This window comes from Manis javanica, chromosome 4 (genome assembly GCF_040802235.1).
Source record: "Manis javanica isolate MJ-LG chromosome 4, MJ_LKY, whole genome shotgun sequence".
NCBI lineage: Eukaryota > Metazoa > Chordata > Mammalia > Pholidota > Manidae > Manis > Manis javanica.
The window spans coordinates 171,124,313-171,144,314 of record NC_133159.1 but is presented as its reverse complement, the minus strand read 5'-3'; the positions used below and the strand labels follow the sequence as shown (position 1 = coordinate 171,144,314).

General features: G+C 44.0%; 1 protein-coding gene across 3 annotated transcripts in view; it reads left to right on the top strand.

Moving 5' to 3' along the window:
- PRKCA (protein kinase C alpha) overlaps positions 1-20,002 on the top strand; it is a 402,290-nt gene that overhangs the window by 155,369 nt on the left and 226,919 nt on the right. For all 3 annotated transcript variants that reach the window (XM_073235816.1, XM_036997046.2, XM_036997045.2), the window contains one exon: positions 9,625-9,707. In XM_073235816.1, coding sequence (XP_073091917.1) covers positions 9,625-9,707 — 83 coding nt within the window. The remainder of the gene's footprint in view (positions 1-9,624; positions 9,708-20,002) is intronic.

Here is a 20,002-nt window from a genome sequence, read left to right as displayed (position 1 = left end):
ACGTGGGAATGTACATCATCTCGCCACTAAAGACAGAGGAAGTACTTTATATACAGTTCAGCAAATATGCAAAACATGGTTGTGATGATTTTTATTACAAATACAAACTAGTATATGAAGCAGGACCCTGAAAAAGCCAGTCATTTTAATTTGGGGCTTCTGATTACACTTTTATATTAAAGCCCTTAAGAGTTCTTATGATTTTATTAAACTCATTCATAATTGTGAGCAAATGAGTCTATACAAATGCCCCAGATATTTTTTAATTTATTTCCACTTCATACCAGCAATTTACGTTTAACCAATTTTTTGCTTACAATTGCCCATCATCTTGTGGGCCCTTGTTCCCTGTGAAACTGTGGACCGAACCCTAATTCATTAGTTTGCTAATTGCTCATTGTTGCTTGGACTAAGAGATGTTCTGTCTTCATTGGTGGTACAGGTGAGTTGTATGGACACAGATGCGCCGTCCCAAGCAGCTGTCAGGGGAGAAGGCCTTGGAGCCCTTACTACTTGCCGCTGTTCATATCGCTTAACTGAAATCTGAGGTTGATTTACCTATAAAGCTTTACCTGGACACTTCAGACTTTACCTTAACAACCTGGGCTCCATTTGAGAGGCAGAGAGCTGTTTTCTTGGCAACACACACCCACACACGTACACACACACAGCTCTGATGAAACTTTTCATTGACTCATTTACTTTCTACAAACTGCCTTGGTTATATGTATTAATTTTCCAGGGCTGCCATAACATAGTACCACCACCTGGGTGACTTAAACAACAGAAGCTCGTCTCTCCGTTCTGGAGGCGGCAAGTCTGAGACAAAGGTATGAGCAGGGCTGGTTCCTTCTGAGGCTGGGGCGGAGGATCTGCACTGTGAACTCCGCTCGCCCCTCCCCCCCCAACCATGTCTGGCAGTTTTCTGGCAATTGTTGGAATTCTTTGGCTTGTGGAAGCCTCTCCCCAATTTGTCTTCACCTTCGCATGACATTCTTATGTGTGTCTGTGTCCAAACTTCTCCTCCTCATGAGGAAACCAGTCAGATCAGAGTATTGGATATTAACATTTTAATATTATTAACATAATTATGCAGTAAGTATATTAGTGTGATATAATAAGCTAGAAGTTTCATCTATACTGTAGGAGTTGATTCATTTGTATTAGATGGTTTTATTGCTTTCCATACTCCCAGAAATCTGGGGAAGATTTGGGGTGTTAAGTGGCTTGAACTCTGCTGAAAGTACAATCCTGGGTGTTCATACTTAGGCAGGCCTGTGTCTTAGACATGAGTTACTGCAGAGCCAAGGAAGCTGGTCTTCTCTACAGTAAGGAGGTTTTAGACTGGGAGAGGGGGAAAGAGAAGGCAAAGTGTGTGGTTTAGTCTCCTCAACTCCTTGCACGTCTCTCTCAACCCCCAGAGGAGTCATTCCAGACCGAAAGATGAAAGACTTAAACATATTGCAGAGGGTGCCCCCTAAAGTAACCTGCGGATCTTGGGCAGTCCGTCAGTGTAGGGTCATCAGCTGCAACACATGTCCCACTCTGATGCGGAGTGTTATCAACAGGGGAGCCAGCGCCTAAATGCAGAGAGGGGGTGTATGGGAAATCTCTCTACCTTCCACTCAATTTTGCTATGAATCTAAAACTGCTGTTAAAAGAAAAAAACTTTAAAGAATGTATTGCAGAGAGAAGTCTGGTGTTACAGGCTCCATAAACCCTTGTGTAGAACATGTGCAGTGCAGCATTTTTTTTAGGGTCAAAATGAAGAAACCCAAACTTGATATTGGGTTGGGGGTGTTCAGATATGGAACTCATATGGCCAAGTTATGAAGGCCTTATGCTCTTATGAACTTGAAAGTTGGAATCTTTAGGTAATTTTGAGATCACAAAAACACTGCAGGATCTGACCTTGAAGATCAAACCTCAGGATTTCCCTTCAAGCGTGTTTGCACGATTTGTCACATCCTTTAAGGGATTTTTGTTGTTCCATAAAGCAGATGATTCTTTATACTACAGTTACTTAAGGCATTAAGATTTTGTTACCCTATGTTGATAGTTGGTGTCAGAAAGGTCTTCTGTTTCAGTACTAAGTTGAAGAAATGGAAATAAGTTGAAATAAGCAAAAGAAAGGAGACTGTTTAGCAGCTACCTGTTGGCATATGCGTTGCTGCTTTTATCTCCATGCTTTCAAGCATGGGGCTTTGGGCCATGATGGGCCAGTAGTTAAATCTCATCTTTTCTCCTTGGCTCTGGAAGAATCTTTCATACTGATTCCCCAGCTGTTCTTGTAATTCTTTCTTCCCTCAACTGCCCTGTAGGTCCCTGCTCTCTCCTGACTCTTTCCTCTTACTTCCCATACCACCACCTCTTTTTCACCATCACCCACAAAATGTGGGTGTTCCACGACTCTCCTCTGCTCCTTGGGGTCCTCTTCACCATCTTGCCTTCAGGGGTCCGCTGTGCAGATGCCTCTCAGAACTCGGTGTGCGGTCCCCAGCTATCTTTGGACCTCTAACCCTGGAGTGCCACGTGCTTGCCTGACACACCTTTCTGGGTGACCCACCAGGAGGTTGCACTCACCTTGTCTAAAACGAAGACTCCTGTTGAAAGGAGTGCAGCTCTGCCTCCAGCCTACGTAAGTCCTATGAACAGTTTGCCCAGACCATGAGTCCCCACGTCCAGTTAATTCTTTCTTACCCGTTGGTCTCCCCCATTCACTTCCCACCACAACCTGCCGCTCTCCCTTATTTAGGATTCTTTCTGTTGCAAGTACAGAAATCTCAATTCAAACTGGCACAAACACAAAGGCTATATGATACAATCTTTTGTATTTAGGTATATTAATTATATATACTTAGACCTTCATATATATCATATACAGAAAATTGATGTTTAAAATGGTTTTTGATGGCTCAGAGGGGGAGGGCCAGGCCGGGACCGAGGTCTGGCTTTTTGCCTTCTTTCCCCTTAGTGTTCTGTGCTCTCAATTTCACCTGAAGCCTTCCCTCTTGGTTGCAGGGTGGCCACACCTTCTGCCCAGTTGCTCTGGCCAGGAACCTAGGGGCCACCTTTGACTCTGCTTTCACACCTCATATTCAGTCTCTCAGCTCTCCAAAATATGTCTCAAATCCAAGAAGGGAGAGATGCAAAAAAAAAAAAAAAAAGGAAGCATCAGTAGGACTTGATGACATTAAAGAAAAGGAAGTTGAGGAAAACGTTAAAGATAGTTCTCCTAGGGAAGGTGGCTGGTCAGAAGTGGGAATACTGGGATTTTTGAAGAAGTTTATTGGGAGTAAGTGCACCCATTATTAGAGGCAGAATCAGCACAGTGCCTGAAGAGTGTCATTTCTTACAGTAATATGTGATAAAGCACATTGACTTGTTTTCATATAACTCTAATGTGTATCCCACAAGAAGACTGTTTCCATTGTTACAAATCTGAAACCAATAATTTTCTTTTAACATGCAAATATAATATAAGCTCAGATTTTCATTACTTTCCCTACAACGCTGAGAGCAATTCACTTAGAGACTTTCATTTCATTGTGTTCTGATGTGACATTACCTTTCATTAATCCCTTCCAGCTAAGCAAGATTTAATTAAAACCATCTCACATGATGGCAACCATTTACATATTTAAAAAAGGAACCCGAGGAAGCCCAGCTACCAGCCTTCTGTTCTAAATAAAGTTGAACTATTAAATTTAGTAGGTTCTTTCTTGAATTCAGGATTTGATACATAATGACCCCCACCATTAAATCTGAACAACAGATTTTTATGCATGTGTTCCGTTTACATGACCTGAATTTGAAATATGTACTTGAGGGTGAAAGGAAGGGAAGTTTTTTTTAGAAGAGAAATGGAAAACGATATGTAGTATTTTTTTTTCCCTTTAATGAGCATGGTAATCCATATCAGGTGTAAATAGGGGTAATCCCATTTTGCATATAGATTGTGTCAAAGCGTCTCAGGGATTTGGTAGGAGAGCCAGGCCTGCAATCTGAAGGTCCTAGTTTCCATGATCATCATTGACATTCACTGTTCACAAGAGAGGTGTGAGGCTGGTGGAGCACATCTCTAATGTGAGAGTCTTTTGCTTTGAAGTCTAGATTTTCCCTGTGTCCCCACTCTGTTCTGGCACTGACTTTATTCAGAACTGTATGCAATGGACACAGATACTTTCTTGGTTTTATAACTAACAACTGTGAACACAATCACAGGAAATTTGCACAAGCAGGACTACAAGGCTATTCCTCTTATTTATAATTTCATAACTCATTCTGGGTTGATGAATTAAATCTTATTGTAGTGAGATATACATACATTTTACCATTTCAGGTGTACAGTTGACAGCATTAGGGGCATTCTCAGTGTCGTGCAGCCATCACCACCATCCATCTGCCAAACTCTATTATTCCACACTGAAGCTCTGTACCCATTAAGCACTAACTCTCCTCACCCTCTTCCTGCACTCAGCCTCTGGTGACCTCTGTTCTACTCTCTGTCTCTGTGAATCTGACTTCTCCCAGTACCTCACAGAGTGCAGTCATGGGATATTTGTCCTTTTGTGTCTGGCTTATTCACTATGCAGACAGAAATCACACTTCATCCATGCCATAGCATGGGTGGGAATCTCCTTTTTAAGGCTGAATGATAGTCCATTGTGTATGCCACGTTTTGTTCACCCTTTCACCCGTTGATGGACTTTTAGGTGATTTCCCCCTTTGCTGTGATGACCCTGCTATGACTATTGGTGCACACATCTCTCTTTGAGACCCAGTTCTCTTGAGTATATACCTAGAGGTGGAATTATTGGATCATATGGTAGTTTGTGTTTAATTTTTTGAGGAAATAGCTGTACTGTTTTCCTCAGTGACTGTACCATTTACATGCTTATAAACAATGGATGAGGGTTCCACTATCTCCTCATTCCCTCCCTCACTTGTTTTCTTTTAATAATAGCCTTCAAAGTGGGTGTGAGTAGTGATTAATCACCTTGAACCGAGATCTCTCCTGTCGGAACCACCGCTGCACCTGCTTGATTTGTGTGTGACTGGTGTTGATGGCATTCCTAGGCCGGAATTCACACTGATGAGCCAGAAGCGCTTAGCGGCAGCGGGTTCCTTTATGTGTGCTATCAGGTTACCACGCTCTTTTCTTTCTTTTTTTCCCCAGTAAAGCACTGTGCCTAAATGGACTGTGGAAAAATGTCTCTGGGCTTACCATTTGTCCAAGATCTCTCTAGGAAACGTCCAGTATCAAGAGCCCCAAGTCACCCACCTGCACAGTGGTATTTAACTCAGAAAGCATTCTCGGGGCCCATAGGTGTGTCTAGTGGGCCAAGCTGTGCAGTTAAATCAGCTCTTCCCAGATTCTTGGATGGTACAGGGCCAGAAGGGAGTATGGTTTCTCTCACTCTGAGTCCTTGGCCTTTCAGCCTACCCTTTGCTGGGTTTTGTTCTGTTTAAAGTAATGAGCCCGATTGAGAACCACAGTTAATATCAACATAGCAGCATCACAACTCACCTGTTTTTAAAAATTTTTATGAATTCTTGAGCCAAACATATGTTTCAGAGACAGAGCAAGTCACCTACGTTTGGCAAATGGCAAAAACTATGTTTAATTTCCATTTAGGTTACTTCCCTAAGTAAGATTAGCTCACGATAGGGATCAGTAGGCTGAGCATTCTCGGTTTTAAAGCCAGGTGGCATATGAATCATTCTTTGGCCAAGCCTGTGGTTTGTCTTTATGTGCTTAACACGATCTGGGCATTCCATGTAGCATCCGTCACTGTTGGGCAACGTAAGCATATCAAATAGAGGATTAAAGGAAAGCTATTTTGTGCTTAGAAAACAATTGGAGATTTCCTTTGTGTCTTTCGTGCTGCAGGATAGCTTCAGATTTTAAAATCCATCATTTGGTTGTATGAGCAAAGGTACCCAAAGTCTTTGAAAACAAGCCTCCCCATCTCAGAGTCTCTACTTGCTTAAGCAAAGGCTTATTTAAGGGCCACAGGTCCAGGACAAACCATGGAGGGGAAGGAATCTGCCATGACCTGTGGCTCCACCTGTTTCTACCTGCCTGCCAAGGTCAGGTAAATAGGTATTGAAAGCACACTGACCGGTGCCGTCTTATCCCCACCTCTCCCCTGCCCCACATAATAGGGTGAGATAAAGACCTCCTTTAGAATCCCAAATAAAAAGGATAAAAACTCCTGATTTTCAGACTGAGGAATGTCCATGCTGCCAGTGTCAGCCCAGAGCCTTCTCCTGCTTTACTGAGCCAGTCGTTTCCTCATTCCTCATCTACACTAGCCAGCCTTCTCAAATGTCTGCATTATCTCATCTTACAAAACATCCACCACCCAATTCAGTTTGGAAACTGAAGCCCAAGGTCAAGGCCAGCTATCAGTGATTTTAGAATCTCCTGCCCGTACCCTGTTTTCCGGACCCAGAAGGCCGCACCTAGCCGGAGTCTGTCCGTGCCCCGCAGTTCTTCCCTGCTTGCTGGGGTGGGGGCAGGAGGAGGGGCTGCTGGGCTTTCTCTCCTCAGAGTCCCTCAGGCATGGGCACCTTCTGGTTCTTCTTCCGTTGAAGATCATCTTTTCTGAAACGTTAGTCTTCAGAAGGTCTGTAGGGTCTTTATCCTTCAGAGAACACGCATGGATGGAAACACAAGCCCTCTTTCTCCATCACTTGTTGGGTGGATCCACTTACTTCTAGATATGCAGTTTCCATGGGAGGTGGGAGGAGACGGGGCTGCTGAGGCAGGCCGGGAGGAAGTAATTGAAGGATAGGTGGGGATTTTTGCTGCCCCTTCGAATTGTACTTTGCATGGAGGACCTAGTTCTTAGCATACCATTGGATATGAGATTTTTTTGAGACATGCAATAGAAATGCTTCTAACTGGGCATTTATAATTGATAGGTAAATGGGGATACAAAGGACATATAGAAGAAACAAACTAAATTTCTAAAGGGATTCGATAACTATGAGCTTTCTTAAGTGTTCATTTGAATGTATGCAAACATAGTTAAAAAGACCCAAATGCTTGCACCATTAAGCAGGGAACTAGAAGGCTTATTTTCTCTCTAAACACCATATCTGTAATAAATTATGATGAGGAAATAATGCTCCTGAGACCCTTTTCCTTTAGCAGTTTATCTTTCTAATCCCAGTGAGTGAAAGATGACTGCCGCGGAGAGGTAGCAGATGAGATTAATCTGGGCCATCACAGCACTGCCTTATTATCTATCCTTGGAGTGTGCTGACAGATGCTTTTAGCAGAAACTCAGTGGCGAGGCCACTGCTCTGAGGGCTTGTAGGAGTGAGGTGCACCATGGGCTGTGTGCGGGCGCTACCCAGGCAGCCAGGGAGCCATTTGTCCCTTCACAGTCACCTCCTCCTGCCCAAACTGTGCACCATGGGCAGGTTGTGGTGTGGAGTGGGGGGTGCATGCAGGCAGCCAAGGAGCCCCTCAGGACATCTCTGCCTCTAAAGCGGTGCCCTTCAAGAGGTCCACGGGCACCTTCCTGTGGTGGGTTCCCTCCTATGTCTGGCTCTGCCTGCTCCTGCCAAGTCTGCATGGTCCTTTAAAAAAAAAATGCAGAGATGGTTCCATAAAAGACCCAAATGCTTGAACTGTTAAGTGGGGAACCAGATGTAAATGTAACTTTCACAGTGACCTTATATTTTGACCACCTTAAAAGAAAACTTTAAAAAGAGACCAACCATCCCTTATCCTACTTCGCTGACATGGCCTAGCCACACCTTCCTCCTCTGGGCTGTATATACACACACATACTTCTATGTACATATATATATACACACATGTACATACACTTGTATAAATAAATATATAAAATATATAGTTCTTTTCATCATGTAGCCATCCTCCAGTCACCCGTGTGCAGAATCTTGGCATCACTTCTAATGTGTTTTTTGTCCCTGTTAATGGATATGATACAATGGGAGGAAAGGGTACTGTGGAGTCATGCACATTTTAGTATGATTCCCATCTCTACTACACAAGGCTGGCCTTACATAAGACCCTTCCTTGTCTGTTGTCTCCTCCCTCCATCTGTCCCCCAATCCCCTCTCCTGTCCACAAATACTGTGCATGCACCACATGTGAGATGCCAGGGATAAAGCATAGATATTGAAGCATGTTGAGCAGCATCATGAGGTTCAGTTGGGTAATGCTGTGGAAGGACCCATCAGAATGACACAGATAAACAGTGCCTGTGGTCAGCTGGCAAGTGCTGTCAGTTCTGCACTTTCTCTGGTATCTATTTCCATTTTTTTTAGCTCACTGAATGATGATAGCAATTAGTTTCATTGCCAGTCTCTCCAAGAGGCTCCTCATTGGGCCTTATGGCCCAAATGCACTCCATTAAATTCTTCCTGTCACCACCATTGGCTTTTCTAAAGCATTGCTTTTGTATGTGTTACTCTTGTTCAGACTTTTCAGTGGCTGCCAACGTTTATCAAAAAAAAATACTCGACTATCTTAGTGGCCACTCTAGGCCCTCTGAACAGTGTCTTTGTACTAGGCTTAGCATTAGATCTCCTCTCAGGATCTCAGCTCTTTAAACCTACCATCCTCTCCCGCCCACTGAAATGACTGACCATGACCACTTGGTCTTATCTGTGGACACACGGGCGGGGAGCTGCCGTGTCATGGGTGGGTGAAGTAAACAGCCGAGAAATCTTGGAAGTGTAGCCTGCCTTCTGCAGTGAAGGCTTAGGGTACTTATTGAAGATATATTGTTCTTTTTATCATGTTGCTATTCAAGAATAATAGAGAGGAGATTATGTCCTTGGAAGGACTAACTAGATCATTTATTTGTACTCTCCACATTATACCATCCATAACAATCTCTTGGGGGATTATTCATTTCTATAACTTAATTTCTATAATAATTCTTTTATTCGGGAGTATTTGTCACAATTGTTGGGCTTGGGAAATATTTGCTGTATAGGGGATTTGCAGGGACTCCCCCACCTGGTGACCCCGTCTGTCGTAAGTGGGCATATGCAAGAGGACCCGAGAGTGTCCCTGGACTTTTCTTCGCTTCAAATGACTGTTTTCTGTAGATGGACTTTGTGTTTTAATGAATTCTTTTAAGTGCAGAATTTTGTTAAGGAAGTTCTGCAGTCCGCATTTTAGGGACTCCCATATATTATTTATAATATTCTCTTTATATCCTATTTTTCCCCACAGGGTACAGTGTTTATAAACATTTATATGGGTGGGTGTGTTGGTATGGGACAGTGCAAACTACTTTAAATTTTGATTCCTGGCTCTCTTGGAAAACTATCTTACTGTCTCTAGCTCTCTCCCCATCAGCTTCAGAATAGAGGAGCAAAGGTTAAGTTCTCCTTGGGGCCTGTGAGTGGTGGCCTTTTGTAGTTCTATTATCTGTAAGTCCAATCAATACCAAATGTTGCTGAGTCTCAAATGAAATGCCTTCTGAGTCTCGAGTGAAATGCTGATAATGAGATTGTGTCTGTAGTGAAATTAAATTGACTTCTAACAGCATATAGCCCTGTTTGGAAAACAAAGCTTGTACTATTAAATCCAGACCATTCTAACCTTAGTTTTCTTTTTTTCTCCACCAGTTTGCTGTTTTGTGGTTCACAAGAGGTGCCATGAATTTGTTACTTTTTCGTGTCCAGGTGCAGATAAGGGTCCTGACACTGATGTAAGTAATCTGGAAGCTATTTTTTGATGTTGATGCAAATTACTGAGTTTGATTTTTTTTTCTTTTAATTACTGCACAACTGTTATTTTGGCAAATACTCTTAATGGGAATACCCATCGATTAGTCGTGTACAACTTTGCTGTGTACTAATGAACATACACACAGTCCTTTTGAGCCCCGGCAGGACTAGTCAGAGGTTGGGAGAGACCTTGCTAGCTTTCCTTACTAGCTTGTACTCTTCCACTCTGAGCAGCCATATGGACTAAATCCACCAAATTTGGAATAATGGCTTTCACAAACATCATGTGGTTCTTTTCTGAAGATGGTAACAAATTTTACAATGAACATAAACCCCTTTTGTTTCTAACGGTTTATTAACTCATGGGACCATCATTGCTTTTGGCCGGCATAACAAATTATTTCTAGGTTGCTTCTTGAGATCCTTGCTTCCTTTTCATTATGTATTATAAATGGAACTGTTGATTTAAAGAAGTTAGCATCTGTTTCACTGAACAAATGATCTCTGAAGCTGCCCATGCATGAACATGTAATTTCACTTGTGCCCTAATTCCGCCTGTCTCTATGGAGCCTCTCTCCGTGGTATCTCTTGTTTACTAAAAAAAAAAAACAAAACCGGGATCAGCAAAGGAGAATGGGAGTTAGGCATGGGAAATACCAATATCTAAAATATATTGAGTGGAAAAAAAACTGGGGCTGTTACATGGAAAGTAACATTTTAACTGAAGAAAAAGTTGTGGGAGAGGTCTGGAAGGGTAGACGATTCTCTTTTGAATTGCTTCACTGGAGCACGTTAGTCGCTTAATGTAGTTCGAGTGATTCCTACCCTTGCCTCTTGTTCCCATCAGGAAACTTTGACTTAAAGTGTCTTTCCCAGTGCAGGCAGGGCCGAATTCTCCCTTTTCTGAAGATGGTGTATTCACAGTGAGCTCTGAGGGATTCAGGTTTGCGTTGCTGAGCACCTGTAATGAAGGAACTTGGCATCACCGCTTGGTGTGTGGGAACACACTACATTTTGGGTAAGAGGCTGGTGGAGGCACATCGAGCCGCTGCCCCGGCTGTGCGCCACCATCCTGCAGAGACTCACATAGCCTGGGAACTGCAGGCATAATACTGTTTAGTCTTTGTGGACCAAGAAGCCCAAGTCCATGGATGCGGAGTGACTTGCCTACGTGCAAATAAACCAGATAGTGTCTTTCACTCCACCCTTTCCATACTCACTTCCTTTCTGGAATATTGTGTCCATTTGGAAGCATTTTAGGGATAAAGGCAGGTGCAGGTGAAGAGCACCAACTAGTAAAAGTTGGCCTGAAACATCATATGGTCCTTTGCCTCCTTCTGTGTTATCTTTCCTCACTTCTCTGTTCCTCCCATTGCAACCCCACCAAGAAGCAGGGCTGGGGCGGGGAGTGTGGGCAGCCCACGGGATGGTAAACAGTTTTTGTGTGGCCGCTCCCATTTCTTCATTCTTTTAGTTAAGCACCCTTTATTGCATACTTAACATGAGGGAAGATAGACATTAAAATCAGTCATTAAAGTAGGAAACAGGTGTTCTGAGCATTTTTACCCTAAGGAACCTATTCTGGGTGGTCGAAGTCTTCCTCACAGAATTGGGATTTGAACCAAGCTTCAAGAATAGGTGGGAAACTGTCAGAAGGGAACATGTGCACATATGTGTGCATGTGCATGCTCAGGCATAGAAGCCCTATAAAATACTGGTCCAGGTGAAAGGAGTGAGCAAGCGCTGGTGTGGAAAGAGTTCAGTGTCTAAGAAACTGAGCCAGCAGGGTATCAGATGTTGCTCAAGGAGTTTGTTTGAACACAGTCTTAGGGACAGCAGGTCCTCAGGGAAAGGTTTTAAACCAGGAATGATGCAATCCTGTTTGCATCTTATCCTATTTGCACTTCCTTACAGGAAATGGAATGGGTAGGAAGTAGGCTTGCTATGGATGAATAAGGAGAACTATCTGAGGATGGAGAACCAGCACAGAGGTGCTCACTCTCCAGAGCAAAGATAATGGGAGCTTTGACTAGGTGGAGGCAGTGGGGATGCAGAGAGAAAACTCACCCAGGATACAACTAGGAGCTGCAGCAGCAGTTCTTGGCTACTGGAGGGATCAGGGAGGTGGAGATGAGAAAAACTCCCAGGTTTCTGGCTCAAACACATGAAGGGATGGAGGCATTCTGAGCATAAGGACCTGGTGGGAGAACAGACTTGGGAGGATGAGGTAGGGCAGATCTAAGGGTTTCACTTTGGATATGTTCAGTTGGAGAAGCCTGGCCATAAGAAGACAGTTGTGTGAATGCAGGTGTGCAGGGAGAAGTGGGGTGTGTCCTGAAGACAGATTCCTCTTTTTTTTTTTAAGCCTTGGGAGTGGATCATCATGCCTGGAGAGAGGGGATAGAGAAGAAGAGAGAGTAGAGCCCAGGAGAGAGCTCTGAGGACCTTTAACTGATGGGATGGGAGAGGAAGGGCAGGGAAAGGGACCAAGGAGGAGCAGCAGAGAAATTGGGAGACCAGGAGAGCGTGGTGCTGGTTTCACAGTTCCCTGAAGGGGCCATAGGTGAAGTCTCTGACCATGCCTGTGATTTTGTTATGAGTTCTCTGTAAGCTTTGATTAACATAGATGGGTAACACACATCCCTGTTTACACGGGGCAGTCTTGGCTTGTGCCTGCTACGGATCAGTGAATGCCTGTTCATTATTTTTAGCAGCCCCTTTCATGCTCAGGACTTGTATCCTGTTTAGATGATCATTATGTGGTCACCCTACTCATAGAGCCCTGAGCCGGGCAGAAAACATTAAGGAAGCTCTGCTGGGGTTGAAATATAACAGGAGGCACCCCTTATCTGATCAGCTGGGATCCGCTCCTGCTCTTCTGTGTGTTGTGTTGACTTCCTGTAGATGCTGAGCCTCACGCTTTAATATCCTTGAATGAGAAGTTGATAAGAGACTAATTATTTTTTTAATATGAGAGAAAAAGAAGTTGGTGAACTTCCTGTGTGTTCTCTTCCAAAGAGAAAACATGCCTTTTGGTCTTTGGCTTTAAGAAACCAAAGATTATGGCTTTCAGTAGCCACGGCATGAGAAGTTTCTCCTGTGTGCAGGATAATTGTAGTTCCCGTACAAATCTGCAAGATACCCAGACTGAACTGCACCAGAGAGATACATGAAGGTATCAAGACAGAGCTGAACTGAGAAGGTAGGATTGTCTGGTTTTCAATAAATTTTAAGATCATAGAATTATAGGGCTGGAAGGGGCATTGAAGATTTACCCAGGCTAACCGTATTTTACAGACTAGACTGAGGCATATTGAAGGGCATACATAAGCTGGGGCACCTTAATATGTGTCCAGAAAGCCTGTGGTTGACTCTTTCTAGGACCCTGAAGGGGGAAAGAGAGCGGTCTCTGGCCTTGTTGTACTGTCAGTGGAGCACCTTGCTAGCTCCTGCCTGGTGGAATCATGAAAGTTCTGTTCAAATGCTTAGAAAAGTGCTGAAGGGCATAAGAAAGACCAGTTAAAAGGAAGGGGGGAGGATCCAGAAGCATGAAATATAAGAGAAAAAAGACTGCCTCAGTCATTCCCCCCGCCCCTGAAAATTTGAAGTTTTTAAATCACAATTTTTTTTCACATCATGGTGAGCGCTTAAGATGCACAGCTGATATGCTGCTTAGGGCTGCCGCCTTCGAGTTCAGACTGCAAAGCTCTCACAGGTGGGGAAAGAAGTAACACACCTTGTGACATCCACAGATCCTGCTTCTGTTCTGCCAGCTTCAGGATGAAAGGAAAAGTACTGAAGAAATGAAATTGCAGCGCCCATATTACAGCAGCCAGAATTACAGTAGAGTTAATTCTTTTGCACAAAGGTCATCCTCACGACTCAAGGACCAGGCTAGCTAAAAGGCTGCCAAGGCATAGGGAACCTTGGAAGAGAAAGGGTTTCTGGGTTCAGTGGAAAGACCCCCTGAAAATCATCCAGCCGCTGTCTCAGCCTGCCCCACCTCCTCTGGAGGAGCAGTGTTCTATTGCCAGACATTCCCGACCAGCACATCTAGAGAGAAACGCTGAGCATGTCTGAGAAAGTAAGTGTATCCCTGTGCAAAGCAAATAGAGAACAGAGGAAAATGGAAGACTTTTAAGGAACCCAACCAGAACGGTTACCTCATTCCCTGACACTGCATGTATTTGGAGCGGGGACTCGCAGGCTGGAAATGGCTGCTGATAGCTGCCACACTCGGGGGCTCACAGAACAAGTAGCAAGCACCCTTCCCAGCCGGTGCTGGGAAGGCATTTAGAGTTGGTGTAGAAACTGCTTCTAGGTGTGTGGCCTCGGACTGCAGCTGGGCCGCAGTGCATCCACGATTCCATACGGCCAAAAAGAAATATTGCCAAACTGGTCGGTGATTAGAAATGGCTCTTCTCTCCCTGCCGCCTCTCCCAGGTAAGGCGTGAACTAGGACAGGGACAAGGAGAGAGTATTACCTTGTTTGGCTCTGGAGAGTGGGGGACTGTGGTGCCTGCCTTTTGGAAAGAGTCGAGGGTGCTGTTACTTCTTCAGCTGCCATTGATCACCCACCCTGATGGCTTTCTTTCCTGCTTTGGCCACAATGGGGTGAGGCGGGCCTGGTGATGGGTCTAGGGGGCTGACTTACCCCCTTCACCTTCTAGTTTCAGCTCACCAGCCTCTTGGTTCTTCTGTCTGAAAACCCTCCCTGTTCTTAGAACAACCTCTATCCATCTTAAATTATGTCTGTTCACAAAGCACCCCCCCCTGCTAGAGGGAAAACGGGGTGTTTAATGGGACTTCCAGTATATATACATGTGCATGTATGTGTGTATTCACACATTAAATCGTTGCTTCCACACTTTTTCTCTGGGTGCCTTAAGTGAGAAAATTGTGAAGCAGCCCTTTCAGGGAATCATCACCAATCTCAGTCCTTCTGTAAATGTGCACAGACGCACCTTTGTAAACTTGGAGGGAGAGAACAAGTTCTTGTGTGACAAGTATAAAATGACACAACTGCTAAACAGCTGTTTAGATGCAACGTTTGGGATGTTTACTCTGCACATGGGCTTTGTGGTAATAGGAGAACTGAAATGGGAGGGAACGACCTGTTAAGAGGCTTAACTAAAGGCCCTGGAGAGAAAGCTTCCTTTGCATTTTTGTTTGCATTTTTGCTTAGCCATTCTATTTTTATTTCCCTGTTGCATTTTCACCAGTGCCCCTGGCCCACCTGGGGAGAAACACTTCATGTTGACCTTTGCATTTCTTACATCTGAGCCATACAATTGAACAGAATTCAGGTGATTTAGAAATAACTTGGGTCCCCAGTGTACCTCACTGGGTACCAACGTCCATACAGGCAGTGTTACAGATCAGCTGGTGCCTGCTGGAATATTTGGCGGGGCACAAATAAATGAACTGGTTAAAAGGCAGGGAAGCTTGCTTCTGATATGGGTGCATTGTCAAGTCTGTGAGGATCATAAAACTGAACCATTTAAAGAAACTTGAGAGCATTGACTATAAATGCTTAGAACCAAAAATGGAACTTACTGCACAAATTGCTACAAAGCAAAAGGCATATCTGGTGTGAAGCTAGACTCCCTGGAAGGCTGTATGTCCAGAAAGCAAAATTATCTTTTCTTTATGACAGTCTTGACAATTCTTTTATTCTCCAGTTCTTTTTTCAGTGTCTTAGAAACCAAAGGAAAAAGGCTGCTAAGTTGTTTAAAATTCAACATTTCAGTTTCATTTATAAAAAACTCAAAACATTTAAAATAAATCTAGAAATTAATTAGTGAATCTATTTTCTCAAACTGTGCTTTTATATGTAATACTGAAATAAGAAAATCTTGTGAGCAAACCCAGTTATACCCAAAACATCTTTATATTCCTGAACTGACAAAGCAGAGCGCATTCTGTAAAAGATGCTGATGCTAAAAGATTGTGTTAAAAATTCAGTGAGGTCAAGAGTTATGGAGAAGAAATGGGGAATCCTGCCTGGCCCGCATCACTGAAAACCTTTCTAGAACTTGGTTTTCTTATTTATAAATACAGAGGTTGAACTTGGTAATCTTTAAAGTCCTGTTCAGCTCCCAAGTGCCATTCCATCATTAAACATTCCTTGAGGGCTTCACTCGACAGGGTAGGAAGGCGAAGGCAGTTCCTGCCCTCCCAGGACCCTCTAGTTGAGAGGGTGAGCCAGGCCTGCAAATAATTCTACTCTAATTATACCAGGAGATTGCATTTGATAGCTGCCTACAGGGGGAAGGAAAAAAAATGCTGTTGAGTTTCAGCAGAGGGAGGCGAGGGCATCTAATGGAAAACTGAGGGAGGGCTTCCTGAAGATGCCATTTTAAGATTTATTTCAATTCTTTTCAAAATTTTCTTTTACAAACAAGTAAACTGGGTATCATCATGTTTGTCTTACTGGCTTACAGGAGACACATCTCTTGCCAAATGCCACTATCCAGTGGCACATAAGCTCAGGTGACATGTATTTGCAAGAAGACCTGTCAAAGGAACACATGCAAGGGAGGCCCACAGTGTTCTGTGCATCCTGGTGGGATCCCCAGGATAACCCTCGGAGGAAGGCTTTGCCAGCTCCTGAAACCACCCTGTGCACTCGCCCATAGGTACCATTCCTCACGTGCGTGGTGCCACGGGAAACCTTAAGGAGAAGCTATTTCAGGGAAACAAACCCAACAAAAAATTCCCATGCTAATTCTGCTCTTCAGTGGGTGGATTATTTTATGTACCAGATTCACAGTAACCGAAGTATTTCCTACAAGAGAAGGGACTCCTGCTACTTTTGCAACAAATTAATTTAGCTGGGGATCAAAAATAGCCTCGAAGACTTGCCTTCTCATTGGCAGTTCTGCTGAGCTAATGGCGACAGCTGGGTGGGGGTGAGGGGGTGGGCCATCCGTGCTCTCAGCCTACCCAGTAAGGGGGAAGAGAGGAGTACGCGGTGTCATGGCAAAGTGCCTCTTATTTGAACCAGTGCAGGAGAATGCCTCTTTTCAGGGGAGTCGCCCTGGGGGCTTTTCAGCTTAATCCAGAGGTTTACCTTGTTTTAGCTCAAACATCTTTGGAACTTCCCTCTCTAGACAGCATATAAGGCCAGTAGCACATTCTTTTCAAAACCTCCACGCTCGGCAAGTTGTCAGCCTTGAGAGTGTGATGGGAGTGTTTGAGGAAAGCGGCCAGGAGTCCAGTGGAGCCAGCTCGCAAAAGGGGCACGATTCAGGGTGGGGGGGCAATGCCATTTTTGGTCCAAAAATAGGTCCGGCAATATGGTAGAGTGATTTTCATGTGAAAGTTATGCAGAGTCTCTGACTTAAGGTTTGAAAGAGACTTCTGTGTGTAAGCATAGAGAGCATGTAGGAATCGCTGGGTGGCTTCTCAGTAGCACTTCTGGTTAATACCCATGTGTTTAAAAAATACTGTTGCAATTAGCACATGTAATGGGGGGGGCACGGGGAAGGCAGTACAGCACAGAGAAGACAAGTAGTGATTCTATAGCATCTTACTACGCTGTGGAACAGTGACTGCAATGGGGTATGTGGTGGGGACTTGATAATGGGGGGAATCTAGTAACCACATGTTGCTCATGTAATTGTATATTAATGACACCAAAAAAAATTACTGTTACATTAAATACGCCTACACAGTGAATTTTTTGTGGGAAGATCCTGTGTCTTTTCCTTTTGAAAACCAAGAGCCTGGTGCAGAATGGGTACTTTAAAAAATCTGTTGAACCAAAGAGAATGAGTGGATGGAGGTCTGATCACCTAATTTGATCACCAGTTGTATTGATCTGCTTTGAATTACTTGTATAGTTTTAGCTTTTCACAAGAACATTACTGAACTTCCCCAATGTCTGGGAATGGATGTTTTATCAGCTTCATTATTATGATATGGGGTGGGAAGACACAGCTGATGGGCTTTCCTGCTTTTTACAACAGCAATTTCAAACCCTTGTCTTAGTCAAAAATTGGCATGATAGCTTCTATTTCCTGACCCATGCAAGTAGCTTAGTAATATCAGACAGTTAATGATATACAAACAACCAGTTAACTTGTTCCTGAGAACTGTTCTGAAAATGGTGTGGTGGGGTAGGGGTAGGGTGGGGACTGCTGGGGACTGCCCCTGGAGCTGAAATCAGCCCGGAGTTTGCTGCACAGTTGTGGTATCTTCATGATATTACCCGATGTATACTTATCCAGTGTCTGGTGCTTTTCTTGTATTTATTCATTATATGTAATCATTGAATGTTTCTTGAGCATGTATTACTGCCAGGTCCTATGGGGGGCAAAGGTTAAAAGATATGGTCCTTGTCTTCAAACAGCATATCCTTAGTGGGAAGTCATATATATGAATAAACAATATCTATTCAGATAATTCCTTTAGTGGATGACATACATAAATGCACTACACATATAATGTTCTCCTTGTCCAAATGTGAAAATCAAGGGTAGGTAAATGAACTTGCTGGAGTCTAGTAGTTAATGGTGCATTAAGCTTTGAACCAAGTCTTTGTTTCCAAACCTGTTGTCTTTCCTCAATGCCATGTGGTTGATCAGCAAAGCCAACTTAAGGGGCAGGTTTTCTGTCATAGGGGCTATGTTTTTGTATGTAAAATCTAGGGTCAGTGTGGCTCTGAGAAATCTTAAAATGGCAAGAGAAATTTGAATGATACAACCCTAAGATGTCAGTAGTAAAAACATTCATGAGCGAGACCAGTGTAAGCCAGTGAGACGAGCCTGCGGGGCCGAGGGGACCGGGCAAGAGGCCGGAGCAGTTTGGAGGCTTGGGTTGGGTTCTCCTCAAGAAGGTGGACGGTGGGGCTCTCCGGGACCCTGGGTCTCTGGAAAGGTTTGTTACAAGTGGCTTTGCCTTAAGCTAAAAGCCAGCCAGAGAGCTTTGTGGCTCATGCCAAAGGCTGGTTCCTCAATTTGAGTGAGTCACTTCTTTACAAGCTGAAGTAGGAATCCCATTCAATTAGCCGGTAAATTCCTCACCTTGGCTCTGTTTTCTGTTTTTGCTGCTCAATGAGTTTCCCGCAGGAGACTCAGAAGAATCTGTGGACATGAAGGACCTCGTTTCCTCGGGGCTGAGAGAGGGAGGGAAATTTATTGAGAATATTCTAGGTAGGATTCTCACCATCACATTTATTTACAAGGGCCGAGAACAGTCATAACAATCAAATGAATCCACTTACTAGGAATTCTGTACAGGCCTTAAACAGTGGCTAAGAGAGGTGATGCAGGTAGACCAAAGCCTCCCTGATGGCTGTTTGCATTAGATAAACAGCTGTACCAGAAGCAAGCACTCTCCGTCATGGAGTCCAGTACTAGTAAGAGGTGCGGTGGAGAGCAGGAAGGTCAGTTGTTCAACATTTTGTTTATTCAACATTTCTATTTCTATTTATAATGTAACATATTCTCAAACCATTTTTTTTTGAAACCTAATACCAAGGGGAACAGCCACATTTTAAGAAGAATGCCATTGTCATTACAATTGTCATATTGCCCTTCGGCACTGAAGAGTCCTGACTGTGAAGGTTTCCCGGATGAAGTCCTTGATGTAGGGGGAGAGCTCAGATTTTCTGTTGAGGTGTCACGCTCATCGTACAACACTGTCATTTTCTTTACTGTTGCCTGCTCCCCTCCTCCATTCTTCAAGCCAGTGCCTGCTCCAGTCATCTCCACGTATGTGAGAATAATGCCAGATTAGCGTTTCTGCCGTCTCCCAAGACAGATGCCTCGGGATCATGTTGGTGTCCATCTCTTTTGTCCGCCACATCTAACAGGTCTCCGCGTTCTGTGGTTCCGCCTCTGTCCCTCCCTTCCACCTTCATCTTTGTGAGGACTTTGGCATGTCCTGCACACTGGTCTTCCTGATGCCGGAGTGTTTGTCTAGTCCATCCTTTGCATTGCCACCCAGTGGTACTCTGGTTGGGTCTGTGTGTGTGTGCGTAAATAAATACACCTGATCATGCCACTGTTCTGTTGAACATGTTCCAAGAGTGGTTTCCAGAGGCTCATGCAGGCTGAGACCACTGGCTGTGAGCTGGGGCTGCTGGCCAGGATGCCTGTTTCTCTTCCATGTGGCCTTCCCAGGGGACAGCACAGATCTTTTACACGGTGCTGGCAGTTTTCCAAAAGGCGAGCATTCTTGCTCTCTTCAAGCTTTCATTGGGGAATGAAGTCTACGTGCTTTTCCCATCTACCAATTTCACTGTTAATCATCCAGAGACACCCTCACAGAA